General features: G+C 41.6%; 1 protein-coding gene across 1 annotated transcript in view; it reads left to right on the forward strand.

The window, feature by feature from the left end:
• Positions 1-2,079: 2,079 nt before the first annotated feature.
• celf5a (cugbp, Elav-like family member 5a) overlaps positions 2,080-22,774 on the forward strand; it is a gene marked incomplete at its 5' end in the record, with an annotated part of 185,867 nt that continues 165,172 nt past the window's right edge. The window contains 2 exons of the mRNA XM_083887839.1: positions 2,080-2,440; positions 20,319-20,401. Coding sequence (XP_083743965.1) covers positions 2,080-2,440; positions 20,319-20,401 — 444 coding nt within the window. The remainder of the gene's footprint in view (positions 2,441-20,318; positions 20,402-22,774) is intronic.

The following is a 22,774-nucleotide window of genomic DNA, read 5'->3' on the forward strand; positions in this document are numbered from 1 at the left end:
ACAACCTTTCCTCCTACCTTACAGGTAGGGACACTGCACTGAATTCAGATAAAGTGCAAGTCAAAGTTCTGGGATTGGACCTGTGTGGTGCCGACTCCTGCAGCAGCAGCAGTAGCAGTAGTATTGATTCTCCTCACAGCCTTGAGCCTGCTGTCACAGACAGTATATCACTTTATTTAATCCACTGTTAAATTGGCTGCAATTAGAAATCTGTCCAGCAGTTGATTTTAGTTGAATGGTGGTTTTGTGGCTATACGTCGAAAGCCAAACTGCGCCCTCTGCTTTGCATTACTTGTTTTGAAAATGGGTTTTTCACTTGTCAGTATTTGTATTTAGATGATGGATCTGGATCTGAGTGCTATTGACAGAATTTGCAAAGAGAAAGCAAATGATGCAAATAAAAGCTTCTCTTGGGGGATTAGCCTGTGTGCTATTTGGAAAGTACTTACAGTAAGTCTCCTAATTGTGGTTAATGTTTGCTGGTCCCTTGACTCAATCTAATGAACGATTGCCGATTACAATACCACTAGCCTTGACTTGCATTCACTTTACAATCATATAACTTCTCGTGTTTAATGTAGGGCACTCTTTATCTTGTTTTTATACTTTTATTAGTGGAGTATATTTCAACACACTTTGAAATGTTTTGTTTTGTTTGTTTGTTTGTTTGTTTGTTTTAAAAGCAATATTAGCTGTATCTTGTGCAGACAGATCCAATCACATTGGGGAGAAAATAATAAACACTATTTTTGCCTTATTCCAAGAGACGGAGTATATACGTTGTATTGCCAAGATATTAAAATACAAGGCATTTGCGTTGGTGTTTCGGTGCAGAAAGAAATAAAATAATACATACATAAATACATACATTATACTGGACATCAGTCTTGTATAAAGTACCAGAAAATGACTTTGGTAGAAGTTGCAGTCACTTTTGAAATTAAGATTCTGATATAAAATGTACTTAAGTTAGGATTGAGCCATGGTAGCTCAGTGGTAGGGTGAGTTATCTTTCAACTGGAAGGTTGCAGGTTCAATTTCTGGCTCTGCTAGTCTATATGTGTGTGTCCTCCTCGAGACTAGAAAAGCTCCTCAACCCTTTAAGGTACTACTCAACCATTTGGTCGACCACACTTTAAGTCACTATATCTCATTGAAAAATGCATCAAGCTGAACTCACTAACACTTAATGTGACTTGTTCTGTACTTTATGAATTATGCAAACCAGGTTTATTATGAACAGACATCTCAACCGTTTGGTAGAGGCCCGTATCTGAAATAATGTAGGGTCTAATAATATATATATATTGATTGATTGTCATTATTGTTATCATAAGTAAATAAAATAAAATAATAAAAAATGCAAATAAATAATTTTTCCTTTGCTTTTTTCTTGGTGCGTACCTTAAAGGGTTAAATAAATATAGACTATTACCAACTCTTCTTCATGTGATTGTATTAGGTAGTAATGAGTAACAAAGTAATAAGAAAATATAGTGGAGTAAAAGTTGCTAGATAACAAATTAAAGTACAGATACGTGAATGTTGTACTAAAGTACAGTCACAAAGTATTTGTACTTTGTTGCATTACAACACGGCTGGAGATAGGAGTTGCTGATTCTGTCAAATGAATAAAACAATGTTAAGATTTTCAGGAAGTCTGTTCCAAGTTTGAAGGACAAAAAGCACAAAAGTATACTGCCACTCCTTGCTTTGTTCAGTGAGCAGACAAACAGCTGCTGCTGCTGCTGCTCCAAAAAAAACCCCAAAACAAAACCAACTTTGAGGAAAAAGTATTTCCCTCTGAAGCTGAAGTACTCAAAACTAACACTGGGTGTCGCTCCAGAGCGTCTAATATCGCTATTGTGCGTTTATTCCTCCACTATCGCCCCCTCTTTCCTGCCTTACACCGTGTGTGTGTGTGTCGGTAGAAAGTCAGCCTGGTTTCCAGCTGAGAGCTCGCTCTCTCACAGAGTGTGTGTGTGTGTGTGTGTCTCTCTCTCTCCGCGCGCGCGTGTGTGTGTGTGTATATGTGTGTGTGTGTTGTCATTATTATCCACTGTGCTCCTGCAGCTCAGAATGGCCAGATTCACTCAGACTGAAACAAGAAGGCAGCAGCATCATCCTCAGCAGCCCCAGTCCGCTCACTCCAGCCTGGTTTTCACCGGACCGGGAGAACCAGCGAGCCAACAGCCACTACTATTTATCCCACACCAGCACCAGTACCCTCAGTTCACATTCCCGAAACCCATGAACGGGTCAGAACCCATATCAATTCATCCGGAGAGCGGCAACATGAAAGACCAAGATGCCATTAAGCTGTTTATCGGGCAGATACCGCGGAACTTGGAGGAGAAAGACCTCAAACCTCTGTTTGAACAGTTTGGGAAAATCCACGAACTGACAGTTCTCAAGGACCGATACACCGGCATGCACAAAGGTAACGTGTCACACCGGCTGCGAGGCCCTTATTTATCGGGTGTAATTGTTTGTTATTGGGAGGTGTGTCCCCGGAGTGAATATGTGTGACAATAGTAAAAGGGAGCGGTTGATATTTGCGCGTAAAACAAGTATGTATCCACGTTTAATGCAGAGTGCGTAAAAATCACTTCATTTCACAACAGTTTGAGCCAATAGTTTTTTTATTTACTTTTTAAAAAATATATCTTTTTATTTCACTTTTTGTGTGCAAACACTGCTCACACATTAGTGTCATGAACGACGGGGGTGACAAAGTGCACGTTCTTCATTTTATTGCAATTTAAGAGTTTTTTTTTTTCCTCTCTCCCTTAAGTGGGGCACAGGCTGCATTTTTAAAAAGCCTCTCTTCTTGCCATGCAGTCCCATCTTTCAGGACATCATTTATTCATCCATATACTTCCTTTAACACCCCCCCACTCCCCATGTGTGGATGGAGGCGCGAGAGAAATCAGTTTCAGTGCCACGAGTCTCTCTCTCTCTCTCTCTCTCTCTCTCTCTCTCTCTCTCTCTCTCTCTCTCTCTCTCTCCGTCAGTCCACGGGGCGCGAGAACTGTCACGAGATGACGGACGTCGCCACGCAGAGTGGGCAGTGATGCAGTGCCGCTTCCGCTGAATTGGAAGACCGAAGGGTGGGGGGTGGGGGGTTTGGGGGAGGCAGTGGGTGTAAATCCACTCAGCTCACTACCCAACACACCACACACACACACACACACACACACACACACACACACACACACACACGCACACACACACACTGACAACCTCTACCTTCCCCATGCAACCAGTCCACTGAGATGAAAATGTCACGACACGCCGTGCAAACATCATCATCATCATCATCATCATCATCAGCATCATCACAGTCACAATTTTACTTTTGTTCATTTAGTTTGTGTGTGTGTGTGTGTGTGTGTGTGCGTCTGTTCGCAACACAGGTGCAAATAACAACCCTGTGACATTTAGACTTTCATTAATCCTCATATTTCACAGTGCTATAACTGCCAGCAGCACCATCATAATTATTGGATTTACTGTAATTATAATTCTCACGTGATGCACCGTTGATATCGTCTACAACACCGTAATCGTAAATCAAAGGCAGATGATATTCTTACGGTTTTGATCCGAAAACTTTCGCCCAGAGAGCCACGTAACAGCCACGACTGTCATTTTGTCACAGCTCTTCTCCCTCACTCTCTCCCTCTCTCTCTGTGAATGCCATTTTAGATTCTTCATCTTGCGTCTTGGCGCCGAGCAGATGCTGATGTGTGAGTGATGTTAGTGCGGTGGAGATAAGCCTTTTATTGCAGTGACATTTTGGAAAAGACAAACGGCGATCTGTGACAGTGATATAAATGGCGTTGCCAAACGGCGTCGCGTCTTCCGTGACATCGAGAGCCACCGTCTTGGCATCGCGACATTTCTTTCCGTGGAAATGTAGCCCATTTGCGGAACCCTGAGCAGAAAAAAAATTATTATAATTATAATAAATGTTAAAGTTAATGAACATTTCATTCCAGCTATCATTAGCCACATGCACGAATGGCAGCCAAAACTGATCTTATGACTGATCGTCAGCTTGTAGACACACTTGGCCTTCATGTGTGTGTGTGTGTGTGTGTGTGTGTGTGTGTGCGTGCCAAAATGCCATTGCCCTGTGTTGCATAATGATTGCAGTGTTTGGTTTTTGAGTGAGTGAGTGTGGCTTCATTAAGGTGTCAGGGAAATGATAATTTCCTTCATAGAGAGACAATAACACATAGAAGCCATTTGACACATGAACTTCAACTGCAATCTTTTTACTGTCAGCAGTAGAGTCGCTTAAATATGCAAATGAATTTACTTTCTTATGATTATTATTTCAAGCAATTATTCAGGTGGGTACTCAATCCTGGTCCTGGGGTCACACTGCTTTTGCAGGCCTTGTTGACGAGCTGACCATTAGAATCAGGCGCATTGGAACTGGGAAACATCTAAAACATGGAGAGGAGTGGGTCCCAAGGACCAGGATTGAGGCTGGCTTTACACGACAACGCTCCCGGGTGCAACCACAAAATATTTTATCAGATGTGCCTTTGGTTTAGACAGCGACAGGGTTTTTGGGGCTTAAAAACGCAAACAAAAATTAACCCACCCTCCAGAGTGGAAATCTTAAAAATGCTTGAAGGGTTGAAAACACAAAAGTGTGCGCTGAGCTGCTCACGCTGGCTATCCTCCCCGTATGCGTTGACGTCAGATCCATGTGCAGTACAGGCAAACAACAACAAATATGTCGGATTATATCCATCAGTCGGACATTCAAGTTGTCTTAGCTGCTCTGATATCTATCCAGGAGTCATTTCAGCATTTAAGCCCAGTTAATGTTTTGTTTTTTTCGACTGTGGGCTACTTAGTGCTACTAGAGAGAAGTAGAAGGAAGTTGTCATGTGGCAGTGCTTCACAGTGCCACCTAGCCACCTGGCAGGCATACTACATCAAATTTCACACACTTTAGCGTCACCGTGTGCATGCAGATTTCCACCCAAAGACACTCGTCTAAACGGGAAATACAAAGTGGGAACGCAACGGCACTTTTGCGGTTTGTGTTCAGATGTCAGCCTGAGAAACCCTGACATACTGTAAGACAAGGATAAGATGACTTAAAAAGTTCATTCTTTATTTCCTTACTTATTCCCTTTTTTGATGAATTGCAGGTAAGTCAGTGAGATTAAACGGCTTACAGTGTAATGAATTCTGGTCCAACAGTTGATACATAATCAATAGTTAATCATGTTATTTAACAGGGATTTGCTTTTTTATTGTGTTCAACAACCTTAGTTCTGGCCAGGACGTTTCATACTTCATGAGAAACTCAGGTGCAGAACTCCTGCGAAGTCCACCAATTCACATTTCTGGCCAATAGTTGTCGAACAACACACAATAAACAGTTCTGCCCAGATCATACACCAAGAAATAATGACGCCCATTAATTTCTGGCAGCAGAGAACACGTTCATCTGTTCTTGCGGAGTTTACGGTTTGCCCCCCCCACACCCCACACCCCCCTCATTCACTCACCGTCCATCCCACACCGCCAGGTAATCCACGAGGGAAAACATGGAATTAGTTTGTAAAGCGTGATAATAATGCATGGCCATAATAACTTGACTCAGGAGGATTAGCAAATGTGCATTGTCTGAAGCAGCGGTCTCCTGGGTGATCGGCTGGTTGCCTCCCTAAACAGTGACTGCCTCTGCCAATTAAAAATTCAGTCTAGTCTGCCTCTTCAAATGATTAATTCTGCGCACGCCATCGATGGCCTGCCAATTATTGTCGCCCAATTGGTATTAATAGGTAGAGGATTTCCTGATGTTGAATTTATCCCAGACTGTGAAAACTTCTCCCCGCGGCTCTAATTAGCTTCCATTTACAGCAACATGTAGAACACACACTTTCATATGCACATGCATGTATGCAGAACCAAGACTAATGGGTTGTCGTGAAAACGTCTTTTCCTTTTTATATATTTATGTGTTTGCATTGCTGCTTTTCAACTTTTCGTTTTTTGTTTAAATTGTTTGCCTTTGAAAAAAAAACAAAAAAACGGAATGTGCCCTCGGAGCAGAGCTCGCTTTTTATTTCGGCTGTAGATTTCTGTTGAATTGCTCTATTTGTCAAGATGGATTATATCCTTTGGGTTTGACTGAGATTGACTAATCTCCCCTCATTCTGTTGAGTAACACGTACTCAAAGTGGAGCAAAAGCAGCAGGAGAGAGAAGATTTTCTTTTCTTTTTTTACCTGCAGGTGTGATTCAGCAGAGCAGAAACGGCAGAGAGACAAAACAACACTCATAGCCGCTCCAATCCGCCAGATGAGGCTGCCCAGAAATATTAAGCTAGTGTCGAGTATCATTGTGTTAATGCATTAATAAATGGACCAGAGATATTGCCATGTACCTCAGCCAAGCAGAGGCACATTAAATCAAATAATAATCTAATGAAATATTTATTCATGTTTTTTATTTCTTTCATCCTCTGAGTCAGGCTGATGGATGGCGTTCCTCTGTGGGTGGTCCTCCCTGTAAACAGGAGCGACGCGAGGAAATAGGAATCGCTGCATATGCGTTAAACCAAAACGACACAGTATTAATATGAGACTAAAGTTTTTACTATGCACTAAAATGAAAAGGCGTGAGCACAGATTATAGATAGCTCTGCGTTGTTGAAGTCTCTCGTATAGATTCCATTAGGGCTGAACAATTAATCGGAATTTTATACTGCAATTATTGCCTTGACTTATACACTTTTTATTCTACAGACTGAAGAGAAAATCACACTATGTAAAAATGACCATTCCCTCTGATATCGCAAATCATATCGCAACTCTAGCTCTGAACGGCATCTGTGGGAATGTAAGACCCATGTGAACGCGCTAATTTATTCTTCTCAATGCGCCGTTTCCGGTGCAACGTTCATCTTTTCCGACTCTTCGCCTATAGCCGCTACGGTTAAAGGTGCGTTATGTAATAAATCTAAAGCAACTGACCATAAAATCCTAATATGTCACAGAGACTCAGGAATAATATTCATATAACAAACTGAACTCACCAACAACAACAGTACAGACAAAATATTCGCATTAAAAAAATTATTTTGCAGAGTGCAAACCATGTTTATGTTTTGAATTCATGTTTTGGCATGTGACGCCACCTACCGCTGTCTACCAATCATTGCAGTCAGTAGAGTCTCCAGACTCCGGCAGTTAGGTCTGAGCTACAATGGCGGGGGAAACACAACCTAAAAGACCTCGCTATTTTGAATTTGAGTGTAGTAACCGTTTTTGGCCACATTCTTACATATGGCGCCTTTAATGTTTGTACGCAAAAAAGCAGCCACTGAGCTATGACTTATTTCATTCACAATTACCCGCAAGGGTTGAGACTCACTCGATGTGTTTTAGTGTAAAAGAGGCTTTACTGTCCTCTTTGATAAAAGGGAAGTGTGCATTAATCTACATGTGTCTGATTTGTGAGGGTCCTTATGCGAGGTGTCAAAGATCATGCTGTTGTAGGACAGCCCCCCCCCCCCCCCCTCGAGGAAACAGATGGAATACATTCAGTTACAGACCATAAACACAGCTGTAGAAGTGCCGTGAATAATACTTACATAAACACGCTGTGATATCATTATTCATTTAACAGATAGCTGTATAGCATAGGGTTTTGTCAGTACGATCGTAGCGTGGTTGCTAATTAAATTAAATGCCTTTTTTTTTTAGGAAGAAATAAAATCCTGTCCTCCTGTGTATGGGAAAACTGCGTCGCTGGAAAAAAAAAAGAAAGTCTGCTCGCAGTTGTGTGCAGTGATTCGGTTTAGCAAATCTTGAGTAAAATCGTCTGTCGGGGGCCAGTGAGTGAGGGCCACCGAGCCAAGCTAATGCAGTAACAACACTCGCTTTGCTATCTTTAAACGTCTGTAAATATTGTAATAAGCAACAGGGCATTCCTCATAAAAGATGCAGCAGCTCAACTGGTACTGACAGGCACTATGGGCCTTGACTTCAAGATGAGGAGTGCGGCCTCCTTCTTCTCCCTTTTCTGTTGGTTTTCCAAAGAGATTGGCAATCTCAGATGCCGACAAGGCCGTGCTCTGCTGGAGGTTAGTGTCTGCAAACTCAAACTCACCTAGCTTTTATTCTGTCTTCGCCTCTTCCCCCCCCTCCCTCTAATCCCTGCCCAAGAGAACCTTTCAGATGGATTGATTTCCTGCACCGATGCAACAGTCATTGTGGCTTGCAGTACATTTTGCTTTCCATATATTGGATGTGCCTTTATTCTGTGACCTTTGTGGAATATATTTGCCGGTGCCGTGCGTCTGGAGTCGGGATAGAAGTGGGAAGATGTATTTAGAGGTTTCAGGGGAAAGATATAGGCTCACTTTATCATAGAGACACAGGTTTATGAAAACAGCACAAAAAGAAACTATTGCCTTTGCAGCAAGAAGACCTGGGTTCGCGACCCTGTTGGAGCAAGGAGTTTGCATGTTCTCCCCAGTGTGTGTGCGTCGGTTTTCTACGGTTTCAAACAGTCCAAAAACATGCAGATTTGGGGATTAGGCCGTAGGTGTGAGTGAGCGAGTCCAGATTGTGTATCCTGCCTTCCGCCCTATGTCAGCTGGGACTGGGACCCACAATCCTCATGTGGAGGATAAAGCGGTAGATGAGAGAGTGGACAAAAAGAAGCTCTATGCTGGTTTTGGTTTAACTGTGGACTTTGCCAGCAGTGTTGTATTAAGAGACATGTTGCTAATGGCATGGTCATTTGTGTTATATGGTATAAAAAACACAGTTGTAACCAGTTTACCATACAACTAACCACACCTTTGCCTTATAGTTATGTACTTATTATGTAAAGCCCAATGTATACTCCTGCATAAAGTGCTCTACGTCTGTTACGGAGACCCCTCTACGTCCCCTCTACGGAGACGGTCGGAGACGCCGGAGAGGCTCTCCGACAGCCTCTCCGGCGTCTCCGGACCTGCTCACCACGGACAAAGTCGCTGGCAAACTATAAATACGTCATATCTTAATACACAAACCACGTTTAGACTGTAAATGGCTAATTTCTCGCCTCAAATGATCTTAAAACGGAAAAATATGTATTTCAGGTGAGAAACGGCCACGGTTTCAATGTTATTCAGCTGCAACAACAACAATAACAATAACAGTCTTTCTCTCTCAGACGCCACTGCTCACTGTAGCAAGAGGCACAACAACCTTGCGTAGCGACCCCTACTGATCGGGCGGGAAATTGCAGTGCGTATCCGGCACCACGACGGAAGTATAATGTGGCCTTAACAAGATTTGATTTTCACCACTTTTTTCACCAACTTACCCCTGTTGTCTCTCTATATTTAAAGTGTTGTTAATGTTGTTGTGTTCTATGTTAATAGCAGCAAATAGGACAAAAATATTGCAGCACTAGTCAAATAAGTATTCTAAGAAGACAAAAACCTGTCTTGCTATATTGGTATTGCAAAAGAAAAAGGAGGCAGTAATGCTGCATTACAGATTCCAAATGCTGTAAAAGAAAACATAAAAGAAGGAGTAATGTGAATCTATTAGAAATTGTTATTGGTTCTTTCTTATACCTGCACTAACAGGATTTTTCCGATTGAATACAACGATATTTCGTTGAATTATCTGCAGCGTATGCAGGTCTCGTTTCTCTCCCAGTCTGTGGAGATGTACCACCTTCTCGTTCATACACAAAAGGTTACAGCTATTTCCTTAGTCTAAATAGAGAGAGACAGAAGCCTATCTATTTTGTATGGGTAGCTTAGTAGAGAGTGCTATAGCCTACAGAGGAGAGTGTACTCTTATGAGGGGGGAGTTATAAAGGCACAGAAAGGGAAAAAAAAAAAAGGAGAGAGCAAGGGAGGAGGGGGTTGGTGGTTTCTGTTAGAATAGCATGAGCTCTTTAATGTTGTGTTTGAGCCTGACTGGGCACAGATTCATTTTAGAGGGAAAATGAAATAACAAGAGAGAGGGGGAGAGGAGATTTTAATGCAATGTTTTGTGATAATCCCTCTCCATTTTGGAATGGTTTAGGAGAACTCATGCGATAAAGCCTTGTACAAGCCTGCGAAATAATAAGTTATTTGTCTTGCCTTATAGTACTTTGCCCTTGGAGGCCTCGCTAACCTCATGTTTTGACCAGAAAACAATCACAGATTAGTCAAGCTGTCACATCTCTCTGATCGCCAAATGGCTTGAGCTCCTGATGCCGGTGTGGGTGAACAATGCGTACATGTCATACATGTATCTCTCTGAGAGTGCACGCAATAACAAAAGCAGCTGAGCGGCTATGATTTAGCACTTTTCACTTCATCCGTCTCTGTCACATAGCCCAGTGTGACAGAGGGTTATTGTAGAGGGAGGATGGCACATGCATGCAGCCAGGCCCACAAGGCAAATGACAGACAGGCACATGGGCACAGAACAATGGATGTATGCTGGAGAAGAAAATTGTTTGTCTGAGATGCAGAAACAAATGGTTGCTTTTATCCCGCAGCAATGGGAGAAGAGAGTGATGGCTTAGCTTAGGACATGGAGGATCTGTATGACAGGTTGAGAACGGGAGGGGAGCACTGGGGATACACGGTGGAGGACTATTGACTGTATACAAAAATGGACACAGTGGTCAGGTTGCAAAATGAACTCCTGATATGAGGCCTGTTTGGAACAGCACTGTGCCAGTTTTTGAAAAACTGGAAACTCGCAGACATCACCTTCAACAAGTCACGTTTGACGACACTAGCTGTCAATCACAATGGTATCCACTCGTATGTGCCGCTCTTTATTGTTTACTTTTCTCTAAGTGGGATTGTTATCAACAATAGGCCAACAAAACGACGTGAAACTATAGACTGACATCATTAACGCTTCAGAAAAATGCTTACCGATGTTATAAATGAAGATCAAGAAGATACCAAGTTTGGTATGTGTATTAACTAATAGTTATTCCAATATTAAGCTAATGTAGCTTCTTCTAGTACAAAGTTCTAGCTGTTGTTTACCATGATGGTTGTGGGGGCACTTGCGCCAATCCCTGCTGAGAGAGTGGACAAAAAAGGCGGGGTCACACCTTGGACAGGTTGCCAGTCCATCAAACAACCATCCACTCTCACACCTACGGTCAATATAGAGTGTCCAGTTCACCTAATCTCCAAATCTGAATGTTTTTGGACTGTGGTAGGAAACCGGAGCATGCAGAAAGGCCCGTGTTCTGACCACGTCACAAACCCAGGTCTTCTTGCTGCAAAGGTGCTAACCACTAGACTTCAAATAGAAACGACAGCAACTGTTGATAGCTGAGACGGAATAACTGATGTTTATTTACAATTATGAACAATCAACATTCAGACCATTACGAAGCAGTCCGCGTCATATTTAAGATCGAAAACTGTCTATGAATGTTCAGGTCCGTGAGGGATGTTTGAAGATCCATGCTGCTCAGCATGGTTATAAATAGAAATTCTGTGGTATTTCCGAAAATAGGTTAAGCTGCCGTCGCTGCACTGCTGGCATGACATCACTGATTGCCTGCCAGCCTCCCCCCAAAAGACTGCTCCCATACTGTGCTCAAAAGAACACAGAGAATGAGGGAGAGACGGCTGTGGGGCTCTGTCCCCTGCCCCCCCCCCCCCATCTCTCCCCTCTGTTGCTCCCTCACACCCCCCTCGCTTCCATCACACAGCCATCTCTCCCCCTACTCCTCCCATTTATCTTCCCCAGTGAAGGAGCAAATGCAGTATGTAACAGCCTGTGTACTTTATTGCCAGAGACACAAACTGGTCTGGGGCTTTGTACTGGAGATGTATTGCATCAGTATATATATGTGTATTTCTTTTTTCGTTTTTTCAAGTTTGGTACAAGCAAATGGAAACTTGAACGGAGAAAGGTGACATATGGAATTCATGTTTCAGTGGTCATATGATAATTTGGTTGAATTAAAATGGATAGGCAGTGAATCTGAGTGTCTGTCTGTCTACCTGCCTATCTGTCTTTCCACGCCTTATGTGACTCCCTGACTGTGCGTCCATAATTGGACAGGCAGAATATCTCAGGAATTAATTAGGCTGTATGTGGTTACTATAGGAACATGTCAATGCCCTTAACACCCTGGTGCTTGTTACTCAGACCATTAGTGTTAATTAAAGCTCTTCTTTCTTTCAGTAGTGACACGAGACAAATAAACGCAATGAAAGCAGGGACAACGACACAGAGTCGTATTTTTGTATTGTACGACTGTGTTGTTTTTTTTTCGTGGCATGCAGGGTTGTAATTGAAAATATGTGTCTACGTTCCATTCAGTGCATACATTGAATGGAAGGAACAACAATAAGCAGCAGCAGAGTAGTCATTACAAGTTTGCTTATAAAGATGTGTACAATTAGTGTTTCCTCTCAAGGTGGCCTGTGTATAGTTGTATAATGAAGAAGAATGTGAGCGCGGGTGTTGCAGAGTATCGGTTTTTCTTCCACCCCCCCCCCCCAGACGCATTTTTTTTTTTCTTCCACGTTCCTCTTTCAGTCACTTCTTCCCAGCTACCCCTGGGCCTTTGAAGTGCTGTCTTTAAAGGTATCTCTCAATTTGTAAAATCAAAGTGACTGGAGACCGGCGCAGTCTCTCAGTCCACAGTCAGTTTGCCGCTGCCAGTCATCTATGAATGTGGCTTTGCTATGATCAATTGATCCGTCTCGAAGGTTTAAACGCTTTTTAACCCTTTGAAAGAGAAACAATGCGCCGTTTGGAATAATGTATCAGGTGCACGAAATCAGTGGATCAGTGGAAACGTGATATATGTTGTTTACAACGGTAGATAAATAGGTGGGAGCCAAGTGAGAACGATTTAATTATTTCCCTTTGCTTTGACTTGTTTGTTTTTCTAAGAGGTTCCTGTGGTTAAAAAAAAAAAAAAAGTAGATGCAGTTTTCTGACTTTCTTGAAAGAGGGCAGGGACCCTCAGAGAAACTTTTATTGATTTCTGTGTAAATCCCCTGGCCCGAGCAGACTTGGCTGGACATGGGAGGGATAGAGAGACGGGACTTGGCAGGTAAACTCCCATGCCCTCCCAGACGTAACACAGCGTGAGGGAGTTAGTGTGAACCTACACATTATTTACAGCTCTGTGAAACTCCATCCATTAACTGTGTCAATTAGCTTGCTCATCAGGGATGCAGGCCACTAGATGTATATATAGATCGGGCCTTGGCTTTAATAGCAGGAGAGGGATGAAATACCCACACAGTCTACAAAAGCCAAGGCTGACTTTTAAGACCATAGCACTGACAAAGATGCAGAAAGTGCTGGGCCCCGATTGTTATCCTGAGCCACATACACATACCAGCCCACTTGGGAATGACCGGCCAGTCACAGTTTGTCTCATTACCTCCCAAAATTGCCAAACAACATTAGGAAATGTGCACTTGTTGAAAGTGCATGCATAATGTTTTCAGCCCTCTTTTTTTATTTAATGAAGCTTTCCTTTCCTTTTCCTTGCGGCCCCTAAACTCTTGACTAGGTAATCTCTTTGCATTGGTATTTTAAAATCCAATTTAAAGTTTTACCCCATGTGTTATTTATACTTGTCTTATCTTCTGTCTGTTGTGTCAAACGGTTTAACAGAACAAATAGTTGAACTTAAACTGTTTGTTTTCCACGACTTGATAAGGCAATACTGTATGTTCTGATTTTTCTCAAAAACAGTCAATTTGCAGTGTTTTTCATGTTGGAACTGGTCATAAGTAGTTATATGTAAGCTTTTGAGAGGAATACTCCACAGTTGTGTTTTTATATGAAGCACCACTTGTCCACAGAGAGAACTGTTTAACCTCAGTGATGGTGAGTGTCATCTTCCTACATTGCAATGATGGCTTCTTTGTCCCAGTATTGATCATGAAAAAAAGACCACACCCTTTCAGAAAAAGAAATATTGCCATCCTCATCCTCATTAGGTAATGCACACCACATGTGCATGTATGTATATACACACACTCTTGTTTTCACACACATGAGGCAGTCCTCTGGGATGTGCTGCCAATGGATCTGTTTGACTGCTTCTTTAGTGTAGTCTATGTGAACGAGTTGCAACAAATCAATGGCTGAGGTCTCCTCCTCCTCCGGGGTCAGAGACGATTCCAGGCAGGGTCTGGGGACTATTTCTTGCCCTGGTGATGGACAGCTGTACACCTCGGCGCTCTGCAGAGCTCATCCTCCTCCCCCCGCAGCCGTTGCTCAAGGTGAAGCGATGATGGGAAGGGTTGTGAAAGGAGAAATTGAGGAGGATTTTAAGATAGATGCAGCAGAGATGAAAGGATGGCGTGATTGATGAAGGTGTGATAGAAGGGTGCAGTCAGCTTCAGGAACAGGATATTGTCAGTGAGCACAGTTGTAGGCTCCCTTTAATGTGATTGCTGCATGGTCTTAAAGTGGACCTAGACCGGAAGTTCCAATTAACGCTGTTTTTTAGTGTGTATCTGCGTCATTACCTTGTTTACGAAGCCCTGAAGGTTCTAAACAAACAGTTCAGCCATTGCTGAGAACGCTGCATTTTATTGTAATCTCGGGCTCAGCGAGATCTCTGGAAAAACCCGGTCCTGTTACGTAAACAGCAGATCCTCCTGCTCCGGGCACTAGTCGGGGCACATCCGGTTGCGTACATTGAACCGCAGAAGAAGAATAACGTCCGTTGTGGAGGTGTTTCACGAGCGACAGTGTCTTCTGACTCTGGGTCTGACTCCGGGTCAAAGTCATAAAAGGGACTGCGGCGGGGAGTCGTGACAAAGCCCTTTTTAAACATTGTTAAAACAATGTTTTGATAATGAGTAGCAGTGCGTCCACTGTTCCAGAAGGGGGCGCTGCGCTTCTGAGAGCGGGTGTGCTGATTACGTCACTTCCAGGTATTGGTCAATCACAAGACAGTTGGGAAGGCTCTACGCTGGCTGGCCAATCACAACACACTTCTGGGGGGGAGATTTCAGTCTGAAAATATTGCGGCTGAGGAACAGCGTCAGAAAAGAGAGATTTCTATCGGCTCGTTTACAGCAACTAGGAGGTTTTTGACCATAAAAACAAGTTAATGTGTGTTAGTAGACCTCCATAACTAACATATATGCAACAGGACCACTCTATGTGAGCTTTAAGTTAAGTTTGCAGGTTACACTAGGCCATTGCTTATATTACAGTGCTTATTACTATTATTATGCCCATGGACAGAGGAAATATTTTTGCCAGAACAATGAGCAGCAGTTTGGAAAGCTCTATGCTCTTGTTTTGATTATACGTCTTTTTCTGTCCTTCTTCTCGTCTTCTCCTGCTTCTCAGAGAGCAGGCTGATTACCCCCCTCGCGGTCAGTCTTTGCCACAGAGCCCCCCTGCCTCCCAGGCTGGCAATGATTCAGGTCATAATCGCATTGTATCAGTGCTGCTGATGTGTGTTTCAGCCTCCGACCCCTCTGAAAGGCTATCAGTTTCCCCAGAGCCCCTCATGGCAGTAAATGAAGTAAGCAAGTAATCTACCAACAGTGATAGCATTTTCCAAAGCGTGCAAATGATGTGTGAGGCAGCGAGAGAGGAGTGGTGCCAGGACTGGCTCAGTTTCTGCTACCATCACACTTTCTGGCCAAGGAAATGCCACATTGAGAGCAAGTTCACACTTTTTCATTACACTGGGGCAGCTTGGATCCTCTGGGGCAAGGAAATGGAGACAAGGGTGCAAAGACTTTATGAAAGGGGGAGCGAAATGAGAGAGATTGCGATTTGAACCAGCCAGGTCTCCTGGGAATTGCATTCATATTTTTGACGATTTTGCATTACACGATTTAGTAAGCAGTGGGACGTTCACATTGCATTCTTGTGTTTGACGTAACAGCTTGCAGCAGTCATTGCCATGGTGACAGGCACAAATTCATTTCTTCACTGACTTGCCTGGCTATATATATCGATTTCATTACCTGCTGAGGCAGTTAGATTGTTGTGACACGTTATGAAAGAGAACTTCCTCCAGGTCAGACACTTAATGTAATATACACACAAAAACCAACCAAATAAAATAAGTTAAAATAAGTTACATTCTGCATTTCCGTCTATTAGTGGATATGTATTAGGACAAAAGATAAGGGATGATTACATTTTTGAGTCCAAAGATGCTATCAGATTTACACATCGATTCATAGTTAAATATTTTAAAATAACATTTATCACAATGTATTAATGTTGAGGAAAATGTACCAGCTTAGGATATACTTATATATACACATACATGTTATACATGATATTTTACCTTTCAAATCGAGACAAATGGACTTGCATTCAGGAAAAAAAAATACTCTACTAGCCCTGAAATTTGGGTGAGAATTAATCACTTAATTCCTTATGAAATAAAAGCCAGTTCTCTAATTTTATTTTCTTAAATTAATTTTTTTGACAGTAAACTAGATATATTTGGTTGAGCTGTCAACATTTTCCACCCCTTTTTGTTATTTTATGGACCAAATTGCTAATTTATTAATCCAGAATATAATATATGTCAATTATAATGCTATTAGTTATTCACTGGACAAAAATAGCATCACATAAAATATAAAACATTCAGCTAATACTTTGGCAAGAGTGAGTTTAGTTGTTTTAGGGAGTCATTTGACTGCGACACTCTTGCTAATCAAGCTAACTTGAATCAGGTGATAGCACAGGAGCATGAGGGAGACATGTGACAGGATCATAACACACCTGCTGCCACGCTACAATTAACAATTAAACTACAATTAAATCAAACAATTCATGGAATAGCACTGTGGCAAAGACTGTTTTGTTGAGAACTCAGTTGTGGGCTAAAGAGGAACTGAAACCAGCATGAAGCGGGTGAGTCACGAAACAAGTAAATTAGCTGCATGTGTTTAGCCAAAGCTAACTCTTTTGTACTGACCACAGTGTTAAATGTGTTCGTTTTTGTTGTGTGTTTGTTGTAAGTTGTGGTAAAGACATGAAAGACAGTCTCATTTTATATTCTCATACACTAATGAATTAGCTAGTATAATAGTACTAGTGTAATATACTATTTACTATAGTACATCGTATAATAGTAGCTAGCTAATTAGCTAGCTACTATTAGCTGATTGATACATGCATTTTAGCCCTGTTACTTAAGGTTTGTTTGATATGTTTAGGTTTATTTTCTATACCGCAGTCACAGCACGGCGCATGTCTGTGTTTAAATGCCATTTAGGTTCACCATTTTGTTTCGTTCGTAGAAGACACCGCGCGCTGGATAATTTATGGCATTAAATTGGGGATATAAGATGTGTTTACTTTGGAGGCAACGTATCAGCAGGTGTTTTTCGTGGAGTTCATTGCTTATGTATCAAATTTGGGTACATGGTGCTGTGCTGAGTGCTTTCCATAACATGAATAATTCATGCATGGTTCTGTGCTGAATGGTTTTTCATAACAGTGATAATTCACACATGATGCCATGCTGAATGTTTTCTTTTAATAAGAAGAGCACCACTGCAAGAGATGTCAATTACATGGGTGAGGTTTTCTTACAAGCAGTTTGGCTTATTGTGACTAAAAGCCTTGTGCTGTCCAGGGGAAAAAAGTGAGAATGTCGTGCTGACATCCTCACTTTTTTGATGACCATGGCATAATATTTGCATCATGCAGCAATTGTAAGATAGTTGCAGGGTTCTGTAACATTGACATTCTGTTTTTCTGTGAATGGCAGCTGCTTAATGTTTAGTTGAGGTATATTCAAAAATAAGATTCTGTATTCATACATTTATTCACACATAAATGTGTTGTCTTTGTATGTCTGGTCGTTACATAGCAATGTTTTCGCAGGCCTTCTAAGCTTTGTATGCACTCAGCACATGACAAAACAAAGTGTGATCAAAGATGTTGATTTACATTCAAAATTAGCCTGATACTCTGATGCTGGTCGACATTAATGTCCTACAGAGCTTTGCACAAAAGAAATTAAGGAGCTGCTCGAAGCTGCAGAAAAACAAATTATGAATGGTAGGGCTACTGCTCCAGGAGCACCTCAGAAAATAAAATTAAGTATTAAATGGTTGGGAAAACATTTCCTTTCTTCTTTATTAAAATTGGAATTGAAGTGGAGACGTGACATCTGAGTTATTTTCTAATTGTGCACTGTCTACATATAATGTATACTGTGATAATTTCCAGTTAGGATGGGACATGATATGAACGTTGTATACCCAGTATGTAATTTAGTTGTCGCACACAGGCAGTGTTTGTTGTTTCACAGCCTGAAATAAGTGCTTTGTGTGTTTGTTTCATATGGATTTCCTCACAGAAAATCAGAACCATAGTTCTGATAACAAGAGCCTTGGCCGTGGTGTATGCAAATGGCTGATACTGTATCTTGCACTTTTTGTCTCTCATATTCTTTCCGTTCTCCATGTAAGACTCTTTAATTACCTGGCAATTCAGTGTCATGGAGATGGAGGGACTCTGATCTATTTTCTAGCACGCACGCTATGCAGTGGGCTCTTTTAAAGATGCATTCCTCAGAAATGGGAGATGAGCTGAACGGCGTTAGAATTGGTGATTAGAAAAAATTCAGGAGAAGAGAGGAGGGTGAAAGGGACTTTTTTTTCCGTTTGGAGTTGGAGTTTGGTGCGAGATAAGGCTGTTTTAGAACTATCAGATGATGCAGAGGATCATCTCCTCACAATGGGACAGCTTCCCTCTCTGCTGTGTCAGCAGGCTCAGATTACAGTGGCTTTTTGTTGTGTTTCAAACAATTTCATCATGCCACCAACCCCCACACAATTTTGCACTTGGTATGCAATGCAGCAGTGTCAATTTGTACCTGTTTGGATTCCAATTATGGAGTTGTTAAAGCTTTTTCGCCTGTGGCCTGCAAATTCTTATTAAGCCATACATTAAAGAGCACAGCATCACATTTAAATGGAGTTCATGTTTTTTTTCATTTGTTTGCCAGTGCTGTGGTTGTTATTAATTTATTCTCAGTGCCCTATGCATTACACATTAACAAATAAATTGTATGTGCGATCGCATTGCAAAATCCTTGTGTCTTATTCAGGGAAAGGGCCAACATTTGTCAAGTAAACCCAACACTAGCGAACCCAGAGAGAGCTTAGAGGGGAGAAAAACATGTAAATGGAGCCATTCCTTCCTATTAAACTTACTCCTTTGAAAAAAAAAAACAAAAAAAACAACAGACAAACAAATAAACAACCCTAAAAGAAAAATAACATTTCCACCCTCCTGGTGTTACTTCACAAGCTGATGTAGAGAAAAGAAAGTGAATTAGGCAGAGTGATTGAGTGATTTGCTTGGTGGCCAGTGGAAATCATTAGGTTAGGGGGTCTGGGACAAGGGAGACTGCGCTTCTACAGTCAGCCAACAAAGGTCACAACCCCTGTCGACATCACACTCTTTATTTTTCACACTGAAAAGCACAGCAGGAGTGACTGCCAAATGTCCTAAACAGAAGAAGAGGTGCATGGAAGAATTTAGTGAAATTTCAAATAAATTGATTGAATCTTTGTTGTATATATGTAAATGTAACTAACATGAAAGTGCACTTACACGTACGACACTTCAGGCGTGGCGCAGGAGATAAAAGGCAGCAAGGTTATAGGTCAGTCAATAAATCAATGAGTGACATTGCGTCTCAGCACTCTTTTTTGACGCAGTCCTGCGAAAAGTTACACTGGAGACACAGCCAAAGTGTAAGGGTTATTAAAATAGCAAACCCAAGGAAAAAATCAGCCATGAGACAAAATGGAGGACAAACATTTCAGGTGGTAAACGTGATCTCATGTGCACGATGGAAAACGAATTGGAATATTGCCTGTGTAAAGACACTTAATACATCACCTCCCACCGAATACATTTGGCTGTTGAAATGAGATCCAAAATTTAGTGGCTGCTAATAAACCATCTTCAGAGTGGCAGAAATATGATGCATGGTAACCCATATGAACCTCATTAATAGAACACAAGCAAATCTATTTATTCAGACAGTCGGGGGGAAAATGATTGCCTCAGTACTTTATCTGCTTTCTCTCATTCTCTTCTTTTCTCTTCTCAGTGTGTACATGCTCTACATCAATTCTATGTGGATGTTTGTGAGTGTGTTTACATGCATGAATGTATATTTGTTAAGCATTCACCCTGGAGATTTTCCCTCTATATCCCTCCTTCCTCCCTCCGTCTTTGTCACATCCATTCAGGATGGAGATGCTTTCTTTATTGGGCTAACATTTTTAATATATTTGATTTTCACATTATTCCTCTGTTGTAGGTTGTGCATTCCTCACCTATTGCGCCAGAGAGTCGGCCATCAAAGCCCAGAACGCCCTCCATGAACAGAAAACACTGCCAGGGGTAAGTGTCTGTCTCCCCTTTCCCCTCCTCTTCTTTCTTTATCTATTTTCTTTCTCTATGGTCAGCCATGCCATCTGCACCCGGCTGCACACCAGTCGGCATTCGCCTTGTATAGTCCCAGAGATGAAAACACTTTGGAAAGCAATTCAATCAATAGTTTAGCCTTTTGAAGGCCTAGTTTCAACTTTTCTGTGTGTCTGTTCTCAAGGGAATATTGCCAACATTGATCAGATAACGCTGCCTTATACTTTTAAAGCCGTGACATAGAATGATGTATTTTTGAGGTGAAAACCTTTGCAGTTCAGTTTTTTTGTCAACATAAAACATGTCAGATTAGAGGTTAGAGTTAGTAACATTCGCCCACATTCATACATTTTGTATATGCATTTGTATGTCCAGTATATTCACCTCTGTGTATAGTCGTCTTTATTAGACACTGTTAGTGTTAAGTCAATGACACAGGGAAGAGAGTGGGGAGAAGTGGCTCCCTCGGTGGCAGCATGGCTTAACTTGGTCCCATCAAGTTTGCACCAGGGAGAAATATCAGTAAAGATGAACTTAATCACAGCACTCTTTCTAATGAGAGACATAGAGCTTGAGCAGCCCAGCCCACATGATTTTGATAAACGTGGATTTAAACATGCAAATGCAACTACCACCAGCATTTTTCTGGTGGCTTTTCTGAGACACAAGTTGTTTCGTTTATTCTGCAAATTAGCCAAGCGTGAGGCTGGGGGGCGTTATTTTCAGAATTTCCCTTTGCACTGAATAATAAGATGGGAGACAGAGGCAGATGAAAAACACCATTTCACATTATGCCAGAGGATGTGTTCATTAAAGCTTAAAACTTTATTCAGCAATGTGTTTTTAAAACTGAGAATTTTATTGTATTTCTGTGTTTGTCTGTTGTCTGTTGTAATAAGTTCATTCTCTCACAGTCAAGTCTCTGGTATTGCTAATGCCCCTGTAACATGTTATTATCTCACAATCCTGATGCATAGAGTACGGGTCACACAGCAAATACGTTTCGATGGCTGCTTCTTTATCCGTGCTCATGTGTGCGTCCATATCCAGTAACTCTGAGAGTTGCTATGTGTCACTTGTGAGAAATAAAACCCTTTTCTTGTACCTTTCAGTCCTGCTTTAAGCCTTCTGCTGACTTACCCTCTGCCCCACCTCATCCTCACCACCTCACATCCTCCCGCTCAACTTTTTTTTTCCACTGCTCTACTGCCGCTGCTCTTCCTGAGACAGAGCATGTCATAGAAATGTAACAGGCAGACGTTGATGAGTGTCAGGCCACAGACAAGGCTGCTCGGCTGTTCTCTTCCCCTCAGCTTCACTCACACAAACACCCGTGGTCCAAGACAGTGTGTGCTGTAACAGTGCATCCACAAATAGCACAGGCAAGAACATTAGCTTCATACAAATGCTGCAGGACGGATTCATCAGTATAAATGTCCAGTTTTAGGAAGGATAATTTCCAGCAGTATAATGTAGAAAATACATGATCCATTGCACGTTCCACTGCCCCCCACTGCTTCTCCCAATCTCGTCTCTTGAGCTTTCGGCTCCTAAATCTTTTCTGGTATGACCCCTGTTGCTTCACTGCTTGATGGTAACTAGATATGCCAGCTGTTTGTTTACAAAAACCTGCTTTATAGGCCATTTGCTCAGCTGTGGTGTAAGTAATGTAAACTTCGAATTCCCCAGGCATTAATTGCACATTATTAACAGTTGTGTTTTGTCATTATTCCCTGCACTGCTGCTCTTGCACAGATGGTTTTGACCAGTGCTCATACTCATACATATGCATATGTCATTGTAAACATTTTTAAAGTTGAAGACTTTTTGGGTTAAATCACTATGTATGAAATCTGAAGAGTTTGGTAACTTGCGTTTTTTTATTTAATGTCATTTATTTTTTGCAGAATGAGTCCAATTTAATTTCCTGTTTATGTTCCTGTACTGGCACCTTGGCTATAGACACACACATTTCATATTTATCATTTTTAGTGCAGCACTTTTAATGGCAATCGACTTCCAACTTCCATCGTCTGACTAACATCCATCTTTCTCAAGCCAAACCACCTCCACTCACATAAGCATTTGGATTTAATATAGATTGTGTTTGTTTCAAACCTCCTGACAGTGTTTGTTGGCAGCCGTTCTGCACTTTTAATGCCCATGCACTGTTGTCTGTTCTATACTGGGATTTATGACGCATTGGCTGTCAACATGACATGTAATTGTGTTTTGCGATTTGATAATGTCATCTCCCTATAACAAATAGAATATTATGCAATACACATCATATATGTCATGTCACTTAAGTCAGATAAAACTCCTCTATACTGTCGAGGAGCAAACAAA

The sequence above is a fragment of the Microchirus variegatus genome (genome assembly GCF_963457635.1).
Source record: "Microchirus variegatus genome assembly, chromosome: 4".
NCBI classification, from domain to species: domain Eukaryota; kingdom Metazoa; phylum Chordata; class Actinopteri; order Pleuronectiformes; family Soleidae; genus Microchirus; species Microchirus variegatus.